At 55.2% G+C, this 19,641-nt stretch overlaps 2 protein-coding genes across 3 annotated transcripts; one reads left to right on the forward strand and one right to left on the reverse strand.

Annotated features, from left to right (window-relative positions):
- Positions 1 to 727: 727 nt before the first annotated feature.
- On the forward strand, positions 728 to 13,584 carry SMYD5 (SMYD family member 5). The gene is made up of 13 exons (XM_004609112.2): positions 728 to 855; positions 5,717 to 5,825; positions 6,735 to 6,874; positions 7,495 to 7,616; positions 7,990 to 8,059; positions 8,748 to 8,852; positions 9,559 to 9,621; positions 9,727 to 9,797; positions 10,193 to 10,299; positions 10,705 to 10,761; positions 11,513 to 11,607; positions 12,148 to 12,218; positions 12,322 to 13,584. The coding sequence occupies exons 1-13, from the start codon at positions 760 to 762 to the stop codon at positions 12,455 to 12,457; spliced, it is 1,242 nt and encodes a 413-aa protein (XP_004609169.1). The 5' UTR covers positions 728 to 759; the 3' UTR covers positions 12,458 to 13,584.
- A 419-nt stretch (positions 13,585 to 14,003) lies between these two features.
- PRADC1 (protease associated domain containing 1) lies at positions 14,004 to 19,191 on the reverse strand. Of its 2 annotated transcripts, none has more exons than XM_004609111.2 (5): positions 19,035 to 19,191; positions 15,730 to 15,830; positions 15,194 to 15,303; positions 14,762 to 14,929; positions 14,004 to 14,537 (listed from the first exon to the last, which is right to left on the reverse strand). In XM_004609111.2, the coding sequence occupies exons 1-5, from the start codon at positions 19,099 to 19,101 to the stop codon at positions 14,417 to 14,419; spliced, it is 567 nt and encodes a 188-aa protein (XP_004609168.1). In that variant the 5' UTR covers positions 19,102 to 19,191; the 3' UTR covers positions 14,004 to 14,416. The 2 variants fall into 2 exon arrangements, with proteins under 2 accessions (XP_004609168.1, XP_054978670.1); XM_055122695.1 differs by having other exon boundaries at positions 14,535 to 14,671.
- Positions 19,192 to 19,641: the final 450 nt, after the last annotated feature.

Genomic DNA, 19,641 nt, shown 5'->3' on the forward strand with positions numbered 1-19,641 from the left:
GTCCACGAGAGACCAAGCCCCCCTCCGTTTGTCAAAAAAATAAGCACATGCAACTCCTGCACACAATTTCAGGGGCTCTCTTGGACTTTAAGTCAGCTACGGACCCCCTTCCGTCCAGGCTACAAGGTACCCAAAGTCCTGGGCAGTCTGAGAAAGCCACAGGTCCACCTTGACCCTTGGAAAGCCTATCTGCACCTCTGCCAGGGGGCGTACGGTGAAGGGAGGATGGGCAGGTGGGTGAGCATCGGATACCAATCTACCCCAAGGTTGGTCAGCTGCCATCCTACCCCAAGCTGGGTCCAAAGTGCTGATTCCTCTGGTGCTCCGCATCCCTGGACCCGCCTCCATGGACTGTGGAGCACTCAGAGTGAGCACTTGACTTGAAATGGGCCTCTCTGAGTGGACAGAGACAACAGACGCGCAAACATGACCCGGAGAAACACACATGGGTGCACAGTGACCTACTAGGTGTGAAACTAGGTACACGAAGACGGATACAAAAGTACCACGGGGCGTGAGGAAGACACGAACATAAAACTGCACGGATCCAAGAGCACAAAAGGCGGGCCGGGGCGACAGGACCCGGAGCACGCCGATGCACCGCGACACGCGCGCACAGACGCGCTCCGGCGCGGGTCCCGCCAGTGCGCACGCCCACGCAGCCTCAGACGCAGACTCGCGCCCGGCGCGCGGCCGGAGGGGGCGGGGCCGGCCGGGTCGGGGCGGGGTCAAGGGTCAGCGAGCGGAGGCGCGCCCAAGATGGCGGCCTCCATGGGCGACGTGTTCTCGTTCTGCGTGGGCGTGGCGGCCCGGGCCCGGGGAACCGTGGAAGTCCGTTTCGTGAGCAGCGCCAAGGTGAGGCCGGGGCGGGCCGACCCGACCTGGGAGAAAGCCCCGCGGGCCCCCATTTCCCGAGCTCCGGGACTTCCCGCCCCCCGCGCCGCTCGGACACTGCGGCCCGGCCGCTGCGGGGTCTGCGGGCTTCCCGCCGGTGCCCGCGCACGTGCTTGGCGCAGATTTGCGGGGTGCGCCCAGGCCACTGGGGTGTCAGTGCGTGCCCCTTCCCCATCAGGGGCGCTTTCACGGTCGCTTCAGGCGGGGGTGAGGCGGGGCGGGTGGGGACCGGGCCTGGAGGTCCGGGCCGAGGAACGTCTATTTTCGGCCCCGGGAAGGCTGGGGGAGGCGGAGATGATCAGTTCCCTTCGGAACCGAGGTATCAGGGAGAGGAGGGTCGTCTGGGAACTTTTTCTGACTGAGCTGGGGGAGGCGGGCGGGCGGGGGGGAGCCGGGGATCGTTGGATTAAGGGGGCCTTGGAGTGTATTGAATGAGTTTGGGCCGAGAACTCGAAGAGCATCTGTCTACACTGAGCTTTAAAGTCTCCAGGCGTACAGGGAAGAGTGGTGGTGCTTTGTCTCATTTATCAGCGTGTTTTTAAAGTTCGTTGCAAAAATATGTTGGGAATGCGTGTGAAGAAAGGAGGTAAAAAGGCATTCCGTCTCGCACTTGTGCACATAGGTGAAAATTTAGATCACATTTTTAGAAACTGCTTTTTGATGTCGCAGTAAATCAATAGCAACACACCGATTTGCGCATGAATTTTTAAGAGCCGAGTAGTGGTCTGTGTCATGGGAAGGCGGCTCATCCACGACTCACTTATGAGCCCTTGTCTTACTTTCAGTCCCTGAGGTCAGGACTCTGGGAGCTCAATTTCTATTGGACATTATCTTTTCTCTCCAGCACCGAGTATTTTCTTGCTTAATTCTGTTTGCCAGTTGATAGGTGCAAAAATCTGTTACTGGTTCCCATTTACCACTCACTGTTTCCTAGCAAGGATGAAGGAGTGCTTATGTGTGGGGTGGCTTGGACGTTTCTCTTTGTATGGTGACGTGGGATATCCTTGGCTGTTGATGAAGATGTCTGTCGCCCAGTAAGTCTGACTCCTGCACTCAGCGTTTTCATATTGATCCAGCTCCACACCCGGGCCTTGTACCGGCGCTCTTTACACTTCTGAGACCCTAGAATTCCCTCTCCTCTGTACATAAACCAGCCCCGCTACCTTCTTGGTTCCTCACATCTCCATCTCTACCCAGAGCCCCCAGTGCTCTTGCTTTGCTCACGACCTGATGGTCTCTTAATTGCATCCCTCCCCATGTGCAAGGATATCATCCACCTTTACCTAGTGCCAACCCCCATCTTCCAAGCCTTCTCCTCTTCACTTCTTCCCTCCTATTTTATCACCTCAACCAGAGACTTTCCTTGCCCTCCTGACTTCTCCAAACTGTCGTAGAAAACATTAGCTTTGGGGCTGAAGAAACAGTACAGCGGGTAGAGTGCTTGCCGTGCATTTGACCAGGTTCCATCCCTGGCATCCCATTTGGTCTCTAAGAACTACCAGGAGTAATTCCTGAGTTCAGAACCAGGTTAGCCCCTGAGCATAGCCGGGTGTGGCCCCAAAACAAAACAAAAAACATTTGCTTTGGAAGGACAAGTTGGCTCCCCTCCGCATGCCTACATCTGAAAGAAGAGAACCCCATACCCATTGATGTGATGAGGGATGCTCAGCTTTTCACATCTGTTTTCCTCAAGTGAAATTAGTTTGTGATTTTTTTTTTTTTTTTACATTGTGCTGTCTTGCCTCAGGTATCAGATCAGGTACCAAAGACTTATGCTTGCTTTCTATCTTTCAAGAAGCTTTTCATTTTTCCTGTTATTGAATAAATAGTATGAGAATTGTCTGTTCAGCTTTGACAGTTGGCTCATGAAACCGTAGATACTAAGGACCTTACTAGTGGGAAATTTTTGAACTTTTCTCTAATGCTTCTATAGATGTTGGCAGTAATGAACGGTGTTCAAAGTTTTACCAACTATTATGCTAGAGACATGACCAGTTAACAGCAATGGACCATATATGGTAGATACCGACCCAGATACCAGATTTCAGCACTCCTTGTTAGTCTAAACTTTCTTCCTTTAGAATATTAGTTTTTTTTTTTTTCTTTTTTGGGTCACACCTGGCGATGCACAGGGGTTACTCCTGGCTCTGCACTCAGGAATTACTCCTGGTTGTGCTCAGGGGACCATATGGGATGCTGGGGATCGAAACTGGGTCAGCCGCGTGCAAGGCAAACGCCCTACCCGCTGTGCTATCGCTCCAGCCCCCTAGAATATTAGTTATAATGATTTCTATTTTTCAAGAAAATCACCCATTTAATAAACATTTAAAAATTTACTATGTAGTCCTAGAATTTCTTTGTTGTCATGTTTTCTGTTGATTCAGTTCTGGAGTCATGAAGTGCCCTGGGATCAGACATTCTTCACACTCAACACCTGCATTGCTTCCCTGGCCCTTTACAGTTTTGTAGTTTTGTAAGGGTCTTAAAAACAAAAATCAAGGGGCTGGAGTAATAGTACAGTGGTTAGGGCACCCGCCTTGCATATGGCCAGCCAGGTTCAATCTCTAGCACCATACATGGTTCCCTTACCCACTAGGAGCGATCCCTGAGCACAGGTGTAAGCCCTAAGCACCGCCGGCTATGACCAACAAAATTTTGTTTTGGCTTTCAAATTGGTAGAAGCAGAGAGATGGTACTGAGAACAAGGTGTTTGCCTTTGTATGGCGGACCCTGATTCAATTCCCAGCACTACATTTGTTACCCCCGAAAATGAATGACTCCTGAGCTCTCCTGGGGATTCCCTCCCCCATCTTGAAAAGCTGCATAATTTGAGCCCTTTCTGTTCAGCTTCACTTTGTCCTGAGCATCTTTATGATATGAATTAGAGCTGTGTTTCTTGCAAAGGGGATAAATGGTTTCATAGAGCAATTCTGCTTGTTTTGGATTTTGGATTTTGGGTGTTTGGGAACTACTTCAGCCACAGTGTTCAGGGGTCACTCCCAGCAGTTCGGGGGTAGGGTGGGTGGAACATATATGTTCATATATTTCTTGGGAATTGAGCTTGGGACTCTAACAGGCAAAGCCTGTGCTCCAGCCCTTTGAACTATCCCCTGTCACCACCACTCCCCTTTCCCCCCACCAACTCTGATTCCTCTTTTTGTTTGTTCGGTTTTTGGGTCACACCTGGCAGTGCTTTGGGGTTACTCTTGGCTCTGCCCTCAGGGATTACTCCTGGCAGTTCTGGGGGGACCATATAGGGTGCCAGGAATTGAAGTGAGATTTGCTGTATGCAAGGCAAGCACTCTTTTGCTGTTCTATTGCTCTGGGCCCCCAGCTCTGATTCTTTATCCTTTTGACTACTCAATATTTCTGCATTTGATTCTCCAGAGTGGGGGGGAGGAAATGAGAGAGAGAGAGAGAGAGAGAGAGAGAGAGAGAGAGAGAGAGAGAGAGAGAGAGAGAGAGAGAGAGAGAGAGAGAGAGAGAGAGATTGATTTAGCCAGTCATCAGAGGTAACATGAGCCCCCAGGATCCTTTTTTTTTTTTGTCCCATAGAAGAAAGCCAGATTTTCACATTCTGCCAATTTGGGGTTCAGGGGCTGCTGGACCTAGGGGCGGGGCTTCCAGGAAGATAGCCAATCTCGCATCCCAGCTGTGCCTGGTGACTTTGTGCCAGCACTGGGTGCACTCTGTTATGAGCACTTCCCGAATTGCTCTGTGACTCATAGGTTGTTCCAGGCCTGTGCTGGTCCACACAGCCCTGCTGCTCTGACTTTGGGGGGTGCCTCTCCCTCTGCTAGAGTGTGCCACGGCCGAAAGGAAACCCAAAGTGCTGGAAGGCCACGTGGCAGACATTTTACTGCCACATCAGCCTTTTTTTCCCTCTCTCCCTTACTGTGCCATTTCAGTCCTGACCAGGGCACCCTCCCTCCCCTCTGTGAACAAGCCGTGAGAGTGAGTGCCTGGCAGGCCCAGCTCCAGGGCTCCCAAGTTGTCTCCTGAGCCCACTTGCCTGTTTGAAAGATGGTTACTTTAGTGACTGTTTTCTCCTCCTTCATTCCCTACGGGTCATGTATGCACCTCTCAAACGAGAGTGTGCGTGTGAATCAGTCTCCCCAGGTAGGCCCATGCTGCTGGGTAGTAAGAATCAAGCTGTCCCAAGCTGTACCAGACCCTTGTGTCCTGAAAACCACCTGGTGGGTATTAGAGAGTTTGCTTTTCATACAGGAAACACGTACAAAGAAGAGAAGCAACTGGCTTCATGAGGTTCTAAGCCAGTCTAGACCAGGGGGGTAATCATGCTTTCAGAGTCACACCTGACAGTGTGCTGGGTGCCAGGTCCCATAGAGTACCCAGCAGAGCAGGCTTGTGGGACACCTTCTCCCCAAGCCTGGCCTGCTTTTCCCAGCAGAAAAAGTAGTGATGCTCCGGCGTCACTGCCAGGATCCCGGAGCCGCGTGTGGGTGACAGGAGAAGCCCTCCCTGTCAGCACCAGCTCCCAGGAGGAGGCGCTAGCTTGCCCTGAGCCGTGGCCCTGCTCTGGTCCTTCCCAAAACTTCCCTGGAGAAGAAGTCTGAGGTCCTGGATGTGGACGAGGTGCGCTGGCGCTCCCAGGCCCTCTGCCCTGAGTGGGCTTCAAGAAACGCAGCGGAAAAGGCACTTCCCGAGGAGGCCGTTTTGGATGGCACTGACCGGCTCCATGACCATCCCACAAGGCTCTACTGAGAGGGAGGCATCTGGGGCGGAGATGGTGGCGCTTGGGAGCCAGTGGAACTGTGTCCTCCTCTCCTGACTGCCCTCCTCTTGTTTCTCTGCCCTCCAGGGAAAGGGGCTGTTCGCCACCCAGCTGATCCGGAAGGGGGAGACCATCTTCGTGGAGCGGCCCCTGGTGGCCGCGCAGTTTCTGTGGAATGCACTTTACCGCTATCGAGGTGACCACCTGCCCGGCTGCTGTCGCTGGGCCCCGGGTGTGGGAAAGAGCTGATGGGCCCCCGAAGACCCTCGCCTGGAACCGTGCCTCTGTCTCACCGCAGGCCATCTGGGCTGTGGGCCTGCGGTGGAGATGCTCTGGGGAGGGTTTCCCTCAGGTGGAAACAGCCCGGCCCACGGGAGAAGGGAGTGGACAGCATGCTGAAGGGCTCTGTGCTCAAGTGGGGCCCGAGAGGAGGCGGCATGCTCCTTGGTCCAAAGGGCCGAGTGAGGGCTCAGAGGCAGGGAGGGTGCCTTAGCCTTGTGCTTTTTTCTGGTTGATTTTTGTTGTTGTTGTTATTTATTTATTTATTTATTTTTTAAACACCTTTTTGAGGTTAGAGACAAATTGACGGGAGGGTGAGTTCCAGAATATGCGGAAGCCCAGGCAGGTGGGGAGAGGAGCCCCATGGGCTGTCCCATTTAAAAAAAGAAAAAATAAAAAAGCTGACAGGAAGGGTCAGGACTCCGGAGGCAGAAGATGGAATTGTAGACCTCAAGTGTATGTGACCTCAAGTGTATGTGGCGTTCAGTCCTTTCATTCGATAGCACGGTCAGTCATTCACTTGCTTAGCAAACTTTCTGTGTTGGTTTTTGGGGGGGTGGTGGGGCACACCCAGCAGTATTCAGGGCTTACTGCAGGCTCTGTGCTCAGGGATCACTCCTGACAGGCTGGGGATTGAACCCAGGCTGACCGCATGCAAGGCAAAGGCCCTGTCCACTGTCCTATTGCTCTGGCCCCAGCAGACTTTTACTGAGCGCCCGCTGCCTGCCTGGCACCATTCTCGCCCTGAGGGTACTACTGCTGTGGCAGAGACTAGCGTGGCCCCCGCTCTCAGACACTGACCTCATGCTGGCTGGCTCTCCCTCAGCCTGTGACCACTGCCTGCGGGCCCTGGAGAAGGCCGAGGAGAACGCGCAGAGGCTGACGGGGAAACCTGGCCAGGTGCTGCCCCACCCCGAGCTGTGCCCGGTGCGCAAGGACCTCCACCAGCACTGCCCCCACTGCCAGGTGAGTGCCCCGGGAGGGCAGCCCGGAGGGAGACGGCTGTGGGGACAGACCCCGCGGGGGCCCTTGAGAGCCACGCTCGAGCCACACTGCCAAGGCTCTGCCACGGCTCCACTTTCCCCCGCCCTGGCCCAGTGTTGCTGCCTAGAAACCAGGTTGGCCGGGAGCCGTCGCTCCTTGCCTGCCCGTGTGGCTGGCCTGGGCCGGAGGCCCCTCCCACACACACCCAGAACGTACCGTGCTTTTTCCTGCCCTCGTCCCCCCGAGCTGCCACTCCGGCTGTGTGTGGCGGGAATGCAGTCATCGGGGTAAGTTCTGGGCTTCGAGGGCGGCTCCAGCAGCTGCAGTGCATTACTCGTGTCCGGGAGCCTCCGGTCCCATCCCCAGCACCACATGGTCCCCCGTAGCACTCTGGAAGTGTTCTTGGCCCCACCGCCCCAAAATAAGGGCAGGGGTGTGACTCAGGGGTATGAGGCCCTGAGGTTGGACCCCCCATCCCACCCACCCCCAGCAACCACAAAAATACACGGTGGAGGTAAGTGCCTCACCAAAGGGCAGGTCTCTGGCAGCGTTTCCCTCACCAAGTCTCTCCAGCTCTCAGCGCTGCCCTGCCCTCCCCGCAGGTGACTTACTGCAGTGCAGAGTGCCGGCTGGCGGCCGCCGAGCAGTACCACCAGGTCCTGTGCCCGGGCCCCTCCCAGGATGACCCCCTGCATCCTCTTAATAAACTGCAGGAGGCCTGGAGGTAGGTAACCTTTCGCCCTTTCTTCCCTTCATCCTTTCTTGCTGCCTACCTGCCTGGGTCCAGCCGATGCGGCTTCTCTTCAGCTACTGTTGCCTAGAGTTTTCCTCCGTTCTTAGGGCTGCCAGGGGCCATGGAAGCCTTTACTTTCCACTGCCAGTCCCACCCGCCTCAGCATTTTACACACTCCTAGGTGGAGCCCTGTGAAAGCCCACCAGGTTGTAAAATCCTGCCCACATCATAGCTCGTAATTTTCTATCTTTAATAATAAATGGCGTCTCTAAGAAGGCTTTTCTATAGCAGTCGAATCAGGTTTCCGGTCTGGAGGCTGGGGAGGGAGTTCCCAGGCTAAACCTTTTTCTCCCCCTCCCCCCAGGAGTGTTCACTACCCCCCTGAGACGGCCAGCATCATGTTGATGGCCCGGATGGTGGCCACCGTGAAGCAGGTGAGCCCACCTGGCCCTCCCTGGGGAGCCGACGCCTCAGTAGGCCCTGGCTTTGGTCTCCGAGCCTGGGCTGGTAGGCAGAGCTCCTCCTGGGCGTGTGAGGAGAGACTGGCTCGCTCCCTGGCCGAGGAATGGCCGAGGGGCTCGTCTTGCGTGTGGACTGTGACCTCTCACTGGGCTTCTTCTGCAGTTTACTAAGCACCTCCTTTTCAAGTGTGCGTTTCTCTTACATAGAGCGAATCTACTTTTGTTTGTGTGGGCCCAACACCCAGCAGTGCTGGGGTGGAGAGGTTGGGAGTTGCCCTGGGTGGTGCTTGGGGGGACCATGTGGTGCAGGGAATTGAACCCGGGTCTCCTGCTAGCAAAATACGCACTCAGCCCATGGGGCTCTCTGCCCAGCCCCAAGAGAAAATATCCTTTAACTCTTGTGTAAGTATCATCGCTCTTCAGCCTCATTCTGATTTCCCTGGTGCTGTCCAGTTAGCTAGCTTGGGAGGGTGGGAGGATGTCCCCAGCAGGAATTGTCTCACCTCGAAGCTCTGTGTTTCCTGAGGGCAGAGACCTCGGGACCTGCTTCCCCTTCCACGTGGGTGGGATTGGCGGTAAGTAGGTGCCAGGGCAGGAGTCCATGTGTGCACTCAGTGCGAATGCGTGAACGTGGCCTTGAAGTATGTTTTGTTTATTGCAGGCTAAGGATAAGGACCGTTGGATCAGGCTGTTCTCCCAGTTCTGTAATAAAACAGCCAATGAGGAGGAAGAAATTGTCCACAAACTCCTGGGGGACAAATTTAAGGTCTGTCTCTCCACGGCCCCTCTCTCCTTGTGTTCTGAGCTACCTGAGAGATCATCACATTTGGTCCCTTCCCCACCACTGAAAGAATGTACAGCCTCTGATCAGAGAGCAGCCGACGTGAGGACTTAGATTCCTGCTGCTGTTTAACTCTTTGATCTAACACGGACCTAAAATTGAGAAGGATGCCGGGGGGTGCCCCATGTGGGAAGGCAGGACCCTCAGATAGGACAGCAGCAGGCAAGTCAGGTATAGTAAGGAATGAAGGGTTGAGTGTCCGACAGGGTCAGGAACAGTGAAAACTAGGATGGTAGCAGCAGATGTCCAGGACGCCCTAGGACAGAAGGCCTCCAGGCAGCAGCTGGCTGGAGGGGCAGGCAGGAGGGTGACTGGGTGTCTGGGCTGGCCTTCCTGCATGGAATTCTGAGGAAGGGAGGGACAGACCTCAAGTCCAGAGGCCTGCAGGGTGGTGGTAAGGACAGACAGCGCACTGGAAATGGAGGAACTGACTGTCACTACCCTGGGCTGTGACCTCAAGAAGGTCCCTGGATTCTCTGAAGATGCTGGTTCTGTGTTTTCCCTCTGCCCGGGCAGAGAGTCGTCTTCCCTTCCCTCCCCTTTCCCACTCCCGCTGCATCCTCCGGGCCCTGCCCTGGTGTGATGGGAAATCCCTAGGGATGCACATCTCTCCCTGCTTCTCCCGAACCAGGGCCAGCTGGAACTTCTGAGGAGACTGTTCACAGAGGCACTTTACGAGGAAGCGCTCAGTCAGGTGAGCCTGGGGGAGGGGCCCAGTGCCCCTTCAGGCACTTGAGCTCTGCAGGAGCGGGTGGCCGAGCATCTGCTGAGCCTGAGTGCACATCTCTCTCACCCACAGTGGTTCACTCCAGATGGATTCCGCTCTCTCTTTGCTCTTGTTGGGACCAACGGCCAAGGAATTGGGACCAGGTTAGAATATTCCAGAGCTATGGGGCCCTCAGGGGCCTGGATGGGAGATTCCACGGGGGACTAGATTGCCCAGATCTTTTTTGTTGTTGTTGGTTGGTTTGACACCTGGTGGTGCTCAGAGGTTACTCCTGGCTCTGTGCTCAGGAATCACTCCTGGTGCTACTCTGGGGACCATATGGGATGCCATGCCGGGGATCGAATCCAGGTTGGCTGCACGAAGGGCAAACGCCCTACCCACTATACTGTCACTCCCACCCCTGCCCAGGTCTGCTTAAGGCTAGAAGGGGTTGGTCTTCTGGGGAAAATGGAGAAATAGGCTTAACCTGCCTAGAGTTGGAGGGCCCTATGAGCTGGGCCCCCTCCTCCCCAACCATGGCTGCCTCGGACACCCCCAGCTCCCTAAGCCAGTGGGTTCATGCCTGTGATGCTCTGGAGCTGAAACCGCAGGACCGTGAGAAGCTGGACACCTTCATTGACCAGCTGTACAAGGACATCGAGTCAGGTTGGTGACCTGGACCTCTCCCCTTCCCTCAACCCCTCACTCCTGCCGGTGCCCCGAGTTCAAAGCCAGACACAGCCTTCCCCAAGGAGCTGAGTTGGTGGTTGGGGAGTGGAATCCCTGTGTGCCAGGGGGAGTTTCAGGTCTGGCTCCAGGGTACATAAAGTAAAAAAATGGCTCTGGGATCCAGGCGGTCCATGCTGGGGTGGGAGTGGACAGAGAGTGTGATCAACTGTTACAGAAAAGCAGAACTCATGCCTTGAAGAAGCAACTCCAGGTAAAATAATAGGGATTGGGGAGATTATGTTGGCAGCATGGCAGGACATAGAGCCGAGGTTTGTCCTTGTGAGCTTGCTTTTTCCCACCTAGAACATGATAGAATAACACCTGCATGTTACTCCCTTCCAGCCACGGGCGAGTTTCTTAACTGTGAAGGATCTGGCCTGTTTGTGCTTCAGAGCTGCTGTAAGTGACTGCATCGGGGAGGGCAGCGTTCACATCTCTTAATTAACCTCTTCAAGGCCAGTCAAGTTGAGTCTTAGTTCTGGGCTTCCTTGGGATTCCCCTGAACCCTTTCTTTTCTGTTTCCAGTCACCTGATGGCTCCTGCTTTAATACAGTTCTAGACCTAAAGCCTTCCAGGGATCCAGGCCCCATGCTGAGGCAGGGAAAGAGCTCTGATTCTGAAAGGGGCAGTGTGCATTCTGCAACCCACTACCCCCGTGATTCTCAGGAGGGGGAATCAGGAGAGCCCTGGAGACCCTCAGGATCCTGGCAGAGAGGAGAAGCAGAAGCAGAAGCAGAGCTGGCTAAGACTGTTTGCTCTCTAATCCCTCGGTGCAAACCGTTTCTTTAGCTCAGGCTGCTCTGCCCTCCTAGACTTGGCTTGGGGGGCCTGGCTCACCTGTTAGTAGATGTCCAGTAGCCCGCCGGACTGAGTGAGATGGTGTGGCCTGGGCATCCCTTTGCAGCCCTGTTCCCCACTTTGTGAGCCGTCAGGGTCGCAGCTGAGAACCAAGGCACCCAGGGTGGAGCCAGGAGGCTGGGCGAGGAGCGGGTGGGAGGCGCTGCTGCCTGTGTGCCGTGGCTTCCAGGAAAGCCCACTGGACGGGGGCAGGGAGCCTGCCCGGCCCTAGCAGGCCCAAGGACGAGGAGAGCACTGCGGGGTTGAAGATGTTCTTGCCAGCACTCCTCATTACCTGCCTCTCGCGACCCAGGCAACCACAGCTGTGTCCCCAACGCAGAGACCTCCTTCCCCGAAAACAACTTCCTTTTGCACATCACCGCCCTGGAGGATATTAAGCCAGGAGAGGTGAGGGGGAGGCCAGGCACTGTGGGGGCAGGTGGCCACTGGGCACTGCAAGTGGCTCTCCAGGGATCAGGAGCACCAGTGGCTGGGCCCCCTGAGTCCAGGCTGTTTGGGTAGAATCTCCACGTGCCTCAAACCAATGAACCCATGGGTCAGCTCTAATCCCACTTTGTTCAAAAAAGTGACGCTCCAGAAAGCCTCGCTCAGATCAGCTTCTGGGGAGCTGGTTCTGGCCCCAGCCGCCTTTTGCTCAACAGATGTGAAGCTTCTAAGGAAGCAGTATGTGTTAGGGGAGGGGGGCGGGCGGGGAGAGGGAGGCTCTTGGTGGTTGGGGCTGTGTGGGGCCAGGGTAGGTTTGGGGGCCCCGACTGGCACAGCACATAGAGCCCACCTGACTCTCGCACCTCTGCACGTGCCCTTTAGCCATCGCCTGAGGCTGAGCCAGTGGGCTAAGGGCACGGGGAGGTGGGAGCAAGCACAGGGTGCCTCTTCCCTCCGTGAGCATGCACCATTGTCCCCGCCGCACCTCTCTCTGCCCTCTAGGAAATCTGTATCAGCTACTTGGACTGCTGTCAGCGGGAGCGCAGCCGCCACAGTCGCCATAAGATCCTCAGGTGCCAGCAGGGGGCATCAGGGTGGGCGGCCGGGCGCCGGGTCCTCTCTGTTCTGGCGGCCGCTTCCCCTCCCTTCCTGACCACCGCCCTCCCGCCCCTGCAGGGAGAATTACCTGTTTGTCTGCTCCTGCCCCAAATGCCTGGCAGAGGCAGATGAGCCCAACGTGACCTCAGAGGAGGAGGAGGACGACGACGAGGAGGAGGATGCCGAGCTGGGGGATGAGATGACCGATGTGTGATGGTGCCCAGGCCCTGCGGGGAGAGTGGTCTTCCCCCGGAGAGGTGGCTGGGAAGGAGCCCCCCTCTCCCGTTGCCTGCTTTCCTTCCTTCCAGCTCTGTTTCTGCCGGAGGGGAGGGCGGAGGCTGGCCTCAGGCCCCTTGCCCCCTGCCTGGCCTCAGGCCCCGGACAGTGCTGCTGGGCGTCAGGCTTGGAACCACCACTGAGCCTCTCAGAACCGCCCTCCAGCGCGGCTGCCCCGGAAGTGAGTCAGGGAACCCCGTCAGGGCCCAGCTGTGTTTCTTCCACCCAGGGCTTCTCCCTCTCCCCCTGCTGCTGAGGGCTGATGGAGTGGCCACTCTGAGCAGCCTGGCCTCACTGGAGAAGGAAGGGGCCGGAGAAGGGGGTGGGGCACCCTCACTTACCTCCCGCCATCATAGCCGAAAAGGCAGCTGCTTTCCAGAGCACAGCTGTGAGGGCCAGAAAGGAGGAACTGGGGGTCCCGGGCACCTTCTATACAGCTTTGTGCTGGGGGACGCGGGGCTAGCAGGGTGACCTCCCTCTTCCCACCCCCCCATTCTCCTGTTTGGACATCTGGGAGGTAGTGACGAACCCTGGTGCAGACTAGACTCTCTCGACTTCGTGCCTTCCCTCCGGCACAGTGACTGGCCCCTGAGGATATGGGAGAGGCCTTTGGGGGGTTCATCTTCCCTTCCTCACATCTGTCCCCAGTGCATGGCTGAGATAAGGAGACGGCAGGTCTGTGCTCCTCCACTCAGGCTGCTCCTTGGCCAGTTTCACATGGCCCACAGTGGCTCTCCTGGGCTCGGAGACAGATGAGCACTGACAGTCTCCCGGGAACCCGGGGGAGCTGGACCCGAGCCTCCGAGATTAGCCTTGACTGTGCCCCTCTCCCCAGATTAGCACTGTCCCTCAGTCTTTGCTGTGAGAGTTATAACCTGTCATTCAAAACTCCCCGCCTACCCTGCAAGCCTGCCACATCCCCTCCATGGGAGATTCTGCCCCCGGAGCCCCCCTGCCTGTCTGGCCTGTGGGATTCATTCTTCTTTGCCGTGACCAGGTCCCCCTCCACCCCTGCCTGCCCACTGTTCTCAATAAAACGTGAGTGGTGACAGGCCTCTGCAGAAATGCTTTGTGGAGCGTGGCTTGGTTGGCCGTCGGGGCACACAGCCGTCAGGTAGGGCCTACTGAGGGACGGCTGGGTGGGCCAGGGGAGATGGGTGCTGCTGCCGGTTCTGAGCATGGGCTCAGCACATGCTTCGAAGCCCAAGAACAAAGGCCCCAAGAAGTCTGCTATGGACCCCCGTCCCAGGATACAAGGTGGGTCTCCCCGAGACTGAACGGAGGCTTCGTGAGCACTCGACCAAAGGCGGTGCTGGGATCTGAGATTAGCAGTCAACACTGGCGCCAGAGGATCTTGAGCTAATCACCCCTCCCCCTGGGCTCGGTGTCCTCCCCGCCAGACAGCAGCACGAACTCGGCTGAGTGAGTCTGCAGGCCGTCCCCTGCCCCGCCCCGGTGCTTGGATTCTAGGACACAGTCGCAACCCTGATGAGAGGCTTTATTGCTAAAAAGAGGGTCATGGAGTCCCCAGACATCAGCTCCTTAAACTACTCCAGCAACTGCTGAAGGTCATTGTGAGGTGACCCTCGGTGGGGGAGCCTGGTGCGATTTGACAGGTCACCGATGACCCTCAGGTCACTGCCTTTTCCGTTCCAGATTCTAAACAAGTTCTGAGGTCTGGTTCTTGCTGCTTCTGTGCGCATGAGAAACCCTTGGGAGCCCGGGACAGGGAAGGGCAGCCCCGCTGCTTCCTGTAGCCTACCCTGGCTCAAGCCTGTGTCTTCTACCTGGCTTCTCTTTCCCCCAAATGCAATTCCCAAAGCTTAGACGGCAGAACGCCTGGGTTTCCTCTTCCCAGCCCAGAGTTGCTTATGGCGGGAATGTGGGACCAACTCTTCTACCAGAAGGTCCAGGGCGGCTGCAGCAGTTCAAAGGTGGGGATGCTGGTGACATTGACTGGAATGGAAATGATGGCCCATGGCAGCCCGTGCTGTTCCAGGGAGCGGCGGATCATGTAGCTGGGAGGGCATGAAGAGAGGTGGCGATGGTCATTTTCTTAGCATCCCAGCATGCCCTGCCGTCCCCATCACTCCGGGAGTTTCAGAACCCAAGGGACTTTGGTCGCCCTCCGCCTGGGCCACCCAAGAAGAGGCTGTGGGAAGGGACTGGTGATTACCCTTGACCTCCCTGAATCATGGCACCCAGCCCGGTGCTGATCCAGCGAGAGACAAGGAGCCCTCACCCATCTCGGCCGAGCAGGAAGAGGGCAGGGATGTCAGCTGTACGCTGGGTACTGTCCTGGATCATCTCCACATAGAAGCTGTCATTGTCAACTGCGTTGTCAGAGATGATCACTGCCCGCCCGCCGTACTCCTGGACCACCCGGGTCTTGGAGAGGAAGGAGCAGCCCCTGGTGGGAATGAGACCAAAGGAGGGAGGGTCCTAGCTACCATCCCCCAGACCATAGCCCTGGAAGGATGAAAGGACCATAGATAACTTCTTCTTCCTCTTTTTTTTTTTTTTTTAAAACAAGACTCTTAAATGGCCAACAGGCAAGTATGATCTTAAAACATTTCTGGAAGACATTAAGGAATCATTTCAAAGCATCACCACTCAACAATGGTTGCAAGTCTGCCTTCTCCCTGCCCGCCCCTTGTGCCAGGGTTCTCCTTACCCTCTCTCCACCAGAGCAATCTGGTCCTGGATGAAGAAACCGTTGCTGAGTTCCCCACAGGCCTCGGGAGGTTCAGCAGGAACAAGGTGGATCTGCTCATACCTTGTATGCTGAAAGACATTTTGAGAGGCGAGAATGCAAGGAGATAGGGGCTGACGATACCATCCCAGCAGCGTGAAGGAAGCATGGAGCACTGCCCAGGGGCTGGGTACTTGGGAATTTTTATTTTTTTCTGCACAAAGGCCTGCCCATTGTTCAATGCCACACTACCTTTCCACGGGACAAGGGAGGTGGTGTGGATCCAGAGTGGGGAAGTTAAGGTCACAGTTTGGAGGTAGAGCTAGTTAAACCCTTGTTTTTTCCACTAACTTGGGACCCCAAAGGAAAAAGTTTCTCCTTGGTGCCCAGGCGGATATTATCCTTGGGACAGGCAGAAGCCCTTCATACAGGTACTGATCGAAGGATGATTAGGTCACCTGGACTTGGTGGGGAGAAGGTGGAGACATGATCAGAGATGGGGGACCTCCTGAACTTACAAAAATACCACCGAAGTCCTTGGCAGGTGTGGCTGTGAAGATGTACCGAATGTCCCCTGGACTCAGGACTTGAAAATACAAATAGTCATGGATGCGTAAGCCTGAAAGAGAAAGAGTAATAGGTAAGATCGGATTCAGATCTGGTTCAGGTTCAGATCACGGGTCACATGTCTTCCATTGACCTGGCTAGTATTTGGGCCCAATGACCCCCCCCCCCATAAACAAATCAGGCCCTCCAGGTGTAGCGGGGTAGCTGGCCTCTGCCCTAAAGAGAGAGTTGGTGAAGAGTTAGTAACACCGTGATTTTATAGCTGCTGCTTACATGAGTAAAGCCAGGAAGATACAGTGCAAGTGTTCTCACTTAAAGGTCGATTCATCTTCTCACCTGAGGCTTTACACTGGAGATGTGAGAGCCTGCATACACCGTTGATTCTGGGTCCACTGACATCCCCTCGTCCAGCCACTATCATTTCTAGTCCTGACTGCTACATATTAACTGCTGTATGTGCCTCTTGGCCTTTAATGTCCATTCCCCAAATAGCCAGATAATATAAAAGTGTCTTTTCTTTTTTCCTTTTCACTCACCAGAGCTCCCCACAGTGGGGTTTAGGCACAAATGAAGACAGCTTTAGGAGATTAAGCTCATTTGTCCTAAATGCTTTTATTTTTCATCTAAATCACTGACCCATCTGGGCCCTTTGTCAGAGGGATTCCAAACATCTGAGCTGTCAGGGTTGCAAATTACCACAAAGGAAGGATTTGAACTCACCTCTTTGCGCTTGTGGGCAAGTGCCTTAAAGCCACTAAGCCATCTTCCATGTCTCCCTTTACTGTCTTTGTTTTGGGACACCCACCTGCGCTAGACTTACTCCTGGCTCTGAGCTGACAGATCACTCGATGGGTTTCAGAGGACCATGTGGTACTGCCAGGGATTAAACCTGCATTGGCTGCATGTAAGGTGGGCGACCTACCCGCTCTATTATCCCCTCTAGCAGTTCCCTTAAGACGTCTTAAAGTATGGTCATGTCCATTTCTGTGGCTCTAGAACTTCTCAATGACTTCCCCTTGCATGCAAATTTAAATTTTAAACAGTGGCTTAAAGGAGCAGCTTCATCCAGTCCTCCACCACTGCTCCAACCACAGCTCTTCAAGCCACCCTGCTATCCTTTTATCACTTCCTGAGTCTTTTCGCAAGCGCTTCTCTCTGGAGGCTTCCTAGTGCCTTTCCACCTTCCAACCCCACCTCTTCATCTTGGTTCACTTCTACTTATCTGTGGGGTTACAACTTCAGGCCAGAGAGTGCTTTGCATGCGGGCAGCCTGGGCTACTGCACGGTTCCTCAAGCACCCCTGGGTGTGGCTCCACCCAGCTATATTCAGAGCTTATTCCTGGTTCTGAATTTAGGGATCACTCCTAGCGGGGTTCAGGGGACCATATGGCGTGCTGGGGATCAGCCCCAGGTGGGTGGCATGCAAGGTAAGCACCCTGGCCACTTACACTACCGTTCTGGCCTCCCCCCAATTTTTTTTTTAATGTACATACTCTAAGTCATAAATGTCATTTTCACAGACGTACCCTTTGATGGGCCCTCCCCTCATGCCTTATTCACAATGTACTTTTTCTCTAGTGATACTGTTCACATAATTTGTAATTCTACAGAACTCATCATTATTTAATGCTTATACTGGGGTGAGGGCGCCAAGTTCATAGCTTCCTTATATGCCCTATCCATACTAGCTAAAAAAGTGCCCAGGAAAGAGTGAAATGAGGGGGGCTGAGAAATAGTACAGCAGACAGGGCACTTGCCCTGCATAAGCTGACCGAAGTTCAACCCCCAGTATTCTATTCCCTGAACCCCTGCAGGAGTGATCCCTGAGTGCAAAGCCCTGAGCACTGCCAGCTGTGCGCCCCCCGCCCCCCAAAAAATAGCTAAATGAAAATCCCTATTTCCTGCTCAACAGCACTGGGGAAAGGGCAGAATAACCAAATTTGCTTTATGGGGAATACTTCCTCGGCAAAATGTTACGAGTTGGATTTTGTGTGTGTGTGTGTGTGTGTGTGTGTGTGTGTGTGTGTGTGTGTGTGTGTGTGTGTATGTGTGTGTGTGTGTGTGTGTGTGTGTGTGTGTGTGTGTGTGTGTGTGTGTGTGTTGGGGGAGCGGAGCGGAACACCTGGCTCTAAAGTCAGGAATCACTCCTGGCAGTCCTCAGGGGACTATCTGGGATTGAACCCAGTTCAGCCATGTGCAAGGCAATCACCTTACCTACTGTACACCACTTCGGCCCAAAATGTTATGTTCTGGAGCAATAGCACAGCAGGTAGGGCGTTTGCCTTGCACACACGGCAACCAGGGTTCTAATCCCAGCATCCCATATGGTCCCGTGAGCACCGTCAGGAGTAATTCCTGAGTGCAGAGCTAGGAGTAACCTCTGTGGATCGCCAGGTATGACCCAAAAAGCAAATAAATAAATAAATAAACTTTCTAGTCATTAAAAAAAAATGTTACGTTTTACCTGAACTTGAGATCCTGGTTTCCTTAGCCTAGAGAGCAAGAAAGTGGAAGCACAGAAACTTCCGCCGCAGGTTCATTACTGGATCAACAAACTAAGCTACTGTTATGTGCCAAGGTTTGGAGACTGTGGCCTTAGTTGTCTTTGTTTACTGCCCAAATCACAGATATTAGAGCTCCATTGCTATGTTATCAGACTATTTTATGTTGGAAGTAGAGATTCCCATCATATATACACATGTATGTGTGTGTATACACAGAGACAGAAACAGAAACACACACACACACTCCTAAGGAAGCCTTCTAGATTAACATTAAACTCCCCCTTCTTACACGTATTACATCATTTGTCAGATCCTTATATCAGCTGATCTATGAACATTCAGGGTGGAGACAGCATTTTTGTGCTTGTGTAGGTGCAAGCTGGGTGTGCGTGTGTGTGATTCCGCCTGTGAGTGTGTCCACAGGTAGGAACGTGTGCTCCTGTACAGTACCTGAGTGCTCTTGCACGTTCCTACAGTTTGCTATTCCCTAGCAGCCGGCTCAGCCGCCGGAATCCCAGCCAGCGGAAGGTGGCGTCGAGTGGGAGGTGAAATCATGCACAGCTCTGGGAAGCCGAGAACTTCAGCCTCAGGCCGAGTCCAGCCCCAAATGACGGGGAGCCAGCACCCACCGGCCCTGCCCTGCCCAGAACTGGCGGGGTTCCCCAAGGTGACCCGTGGCCCCCAGCCCAAGACGCGCGTAAGCTAGACGGCGAGCCCCGCCCCGCCGCGCAGCCCCACCCGATGCCGCTCACCATGGGCCACGACGCACGCGGGGAGCCAGAGCACGAGACACCACCAGCCCGCGGCGCCGGGGACCATCTCCAGGGCCCGGTCCGGCGCCGCGCTTCCTCCAGTCACCCTTGCCGCGCGTCGCTGTCTGGACTTCAGCCTGACAGCTGCCGCGGCCTCCCGCCCACAGACCCGCTCTAGCCTACAGTAGGCGGACGGGAAAGAGGCCCGCCGCTGATTGGCTCTGGCGCCCGCTTACGTAAGCACGCTCCCGCCTCTGCCGCCTAACCCACTTCCTATTGGCTGAGGCAAGTAGGGCCGAGGGTTGATTGGTGTGTATTCTTAATACCAACCGCCGACCACCCGCCTCAGCCCCGCCCCTGCGTTTCGCAGTTCGCTGTCGACCCGGCTGGACCACGCTCTCCGGTGGGCGGGCTGGGCGCTGTGGGAACGGGAGGGTGCACCCAGGTGCCGCACGACTCGCTTCAGCCGCCGAGATTCTAGCCGTTAGCTCTCGCGGCCTCCTTCCTTCCCCTGCCCCCCAGGCGGCGCTTTTTACCTAACGTTCAAGTGGTTTCCCGCGCTCCTCATTCTATCGGTCCTGTGCCCAGTTCCACAGCAGGGGCATGC

This window comes from Sorex araneus, chromosome X (assembly GCF_027595985.1).
Source record: "Sorex araneus isolate mSorAra2 chromosome X, mSorAra2.pri, whole genome shotgun sequence".
In the NCBI taxonomy this organism is placed as follows: Eukaryota; Metazoa; Chordata; class Mammalia; order Eulipotyphla; family Soricidae; genus Sorex; species Sorex araneus.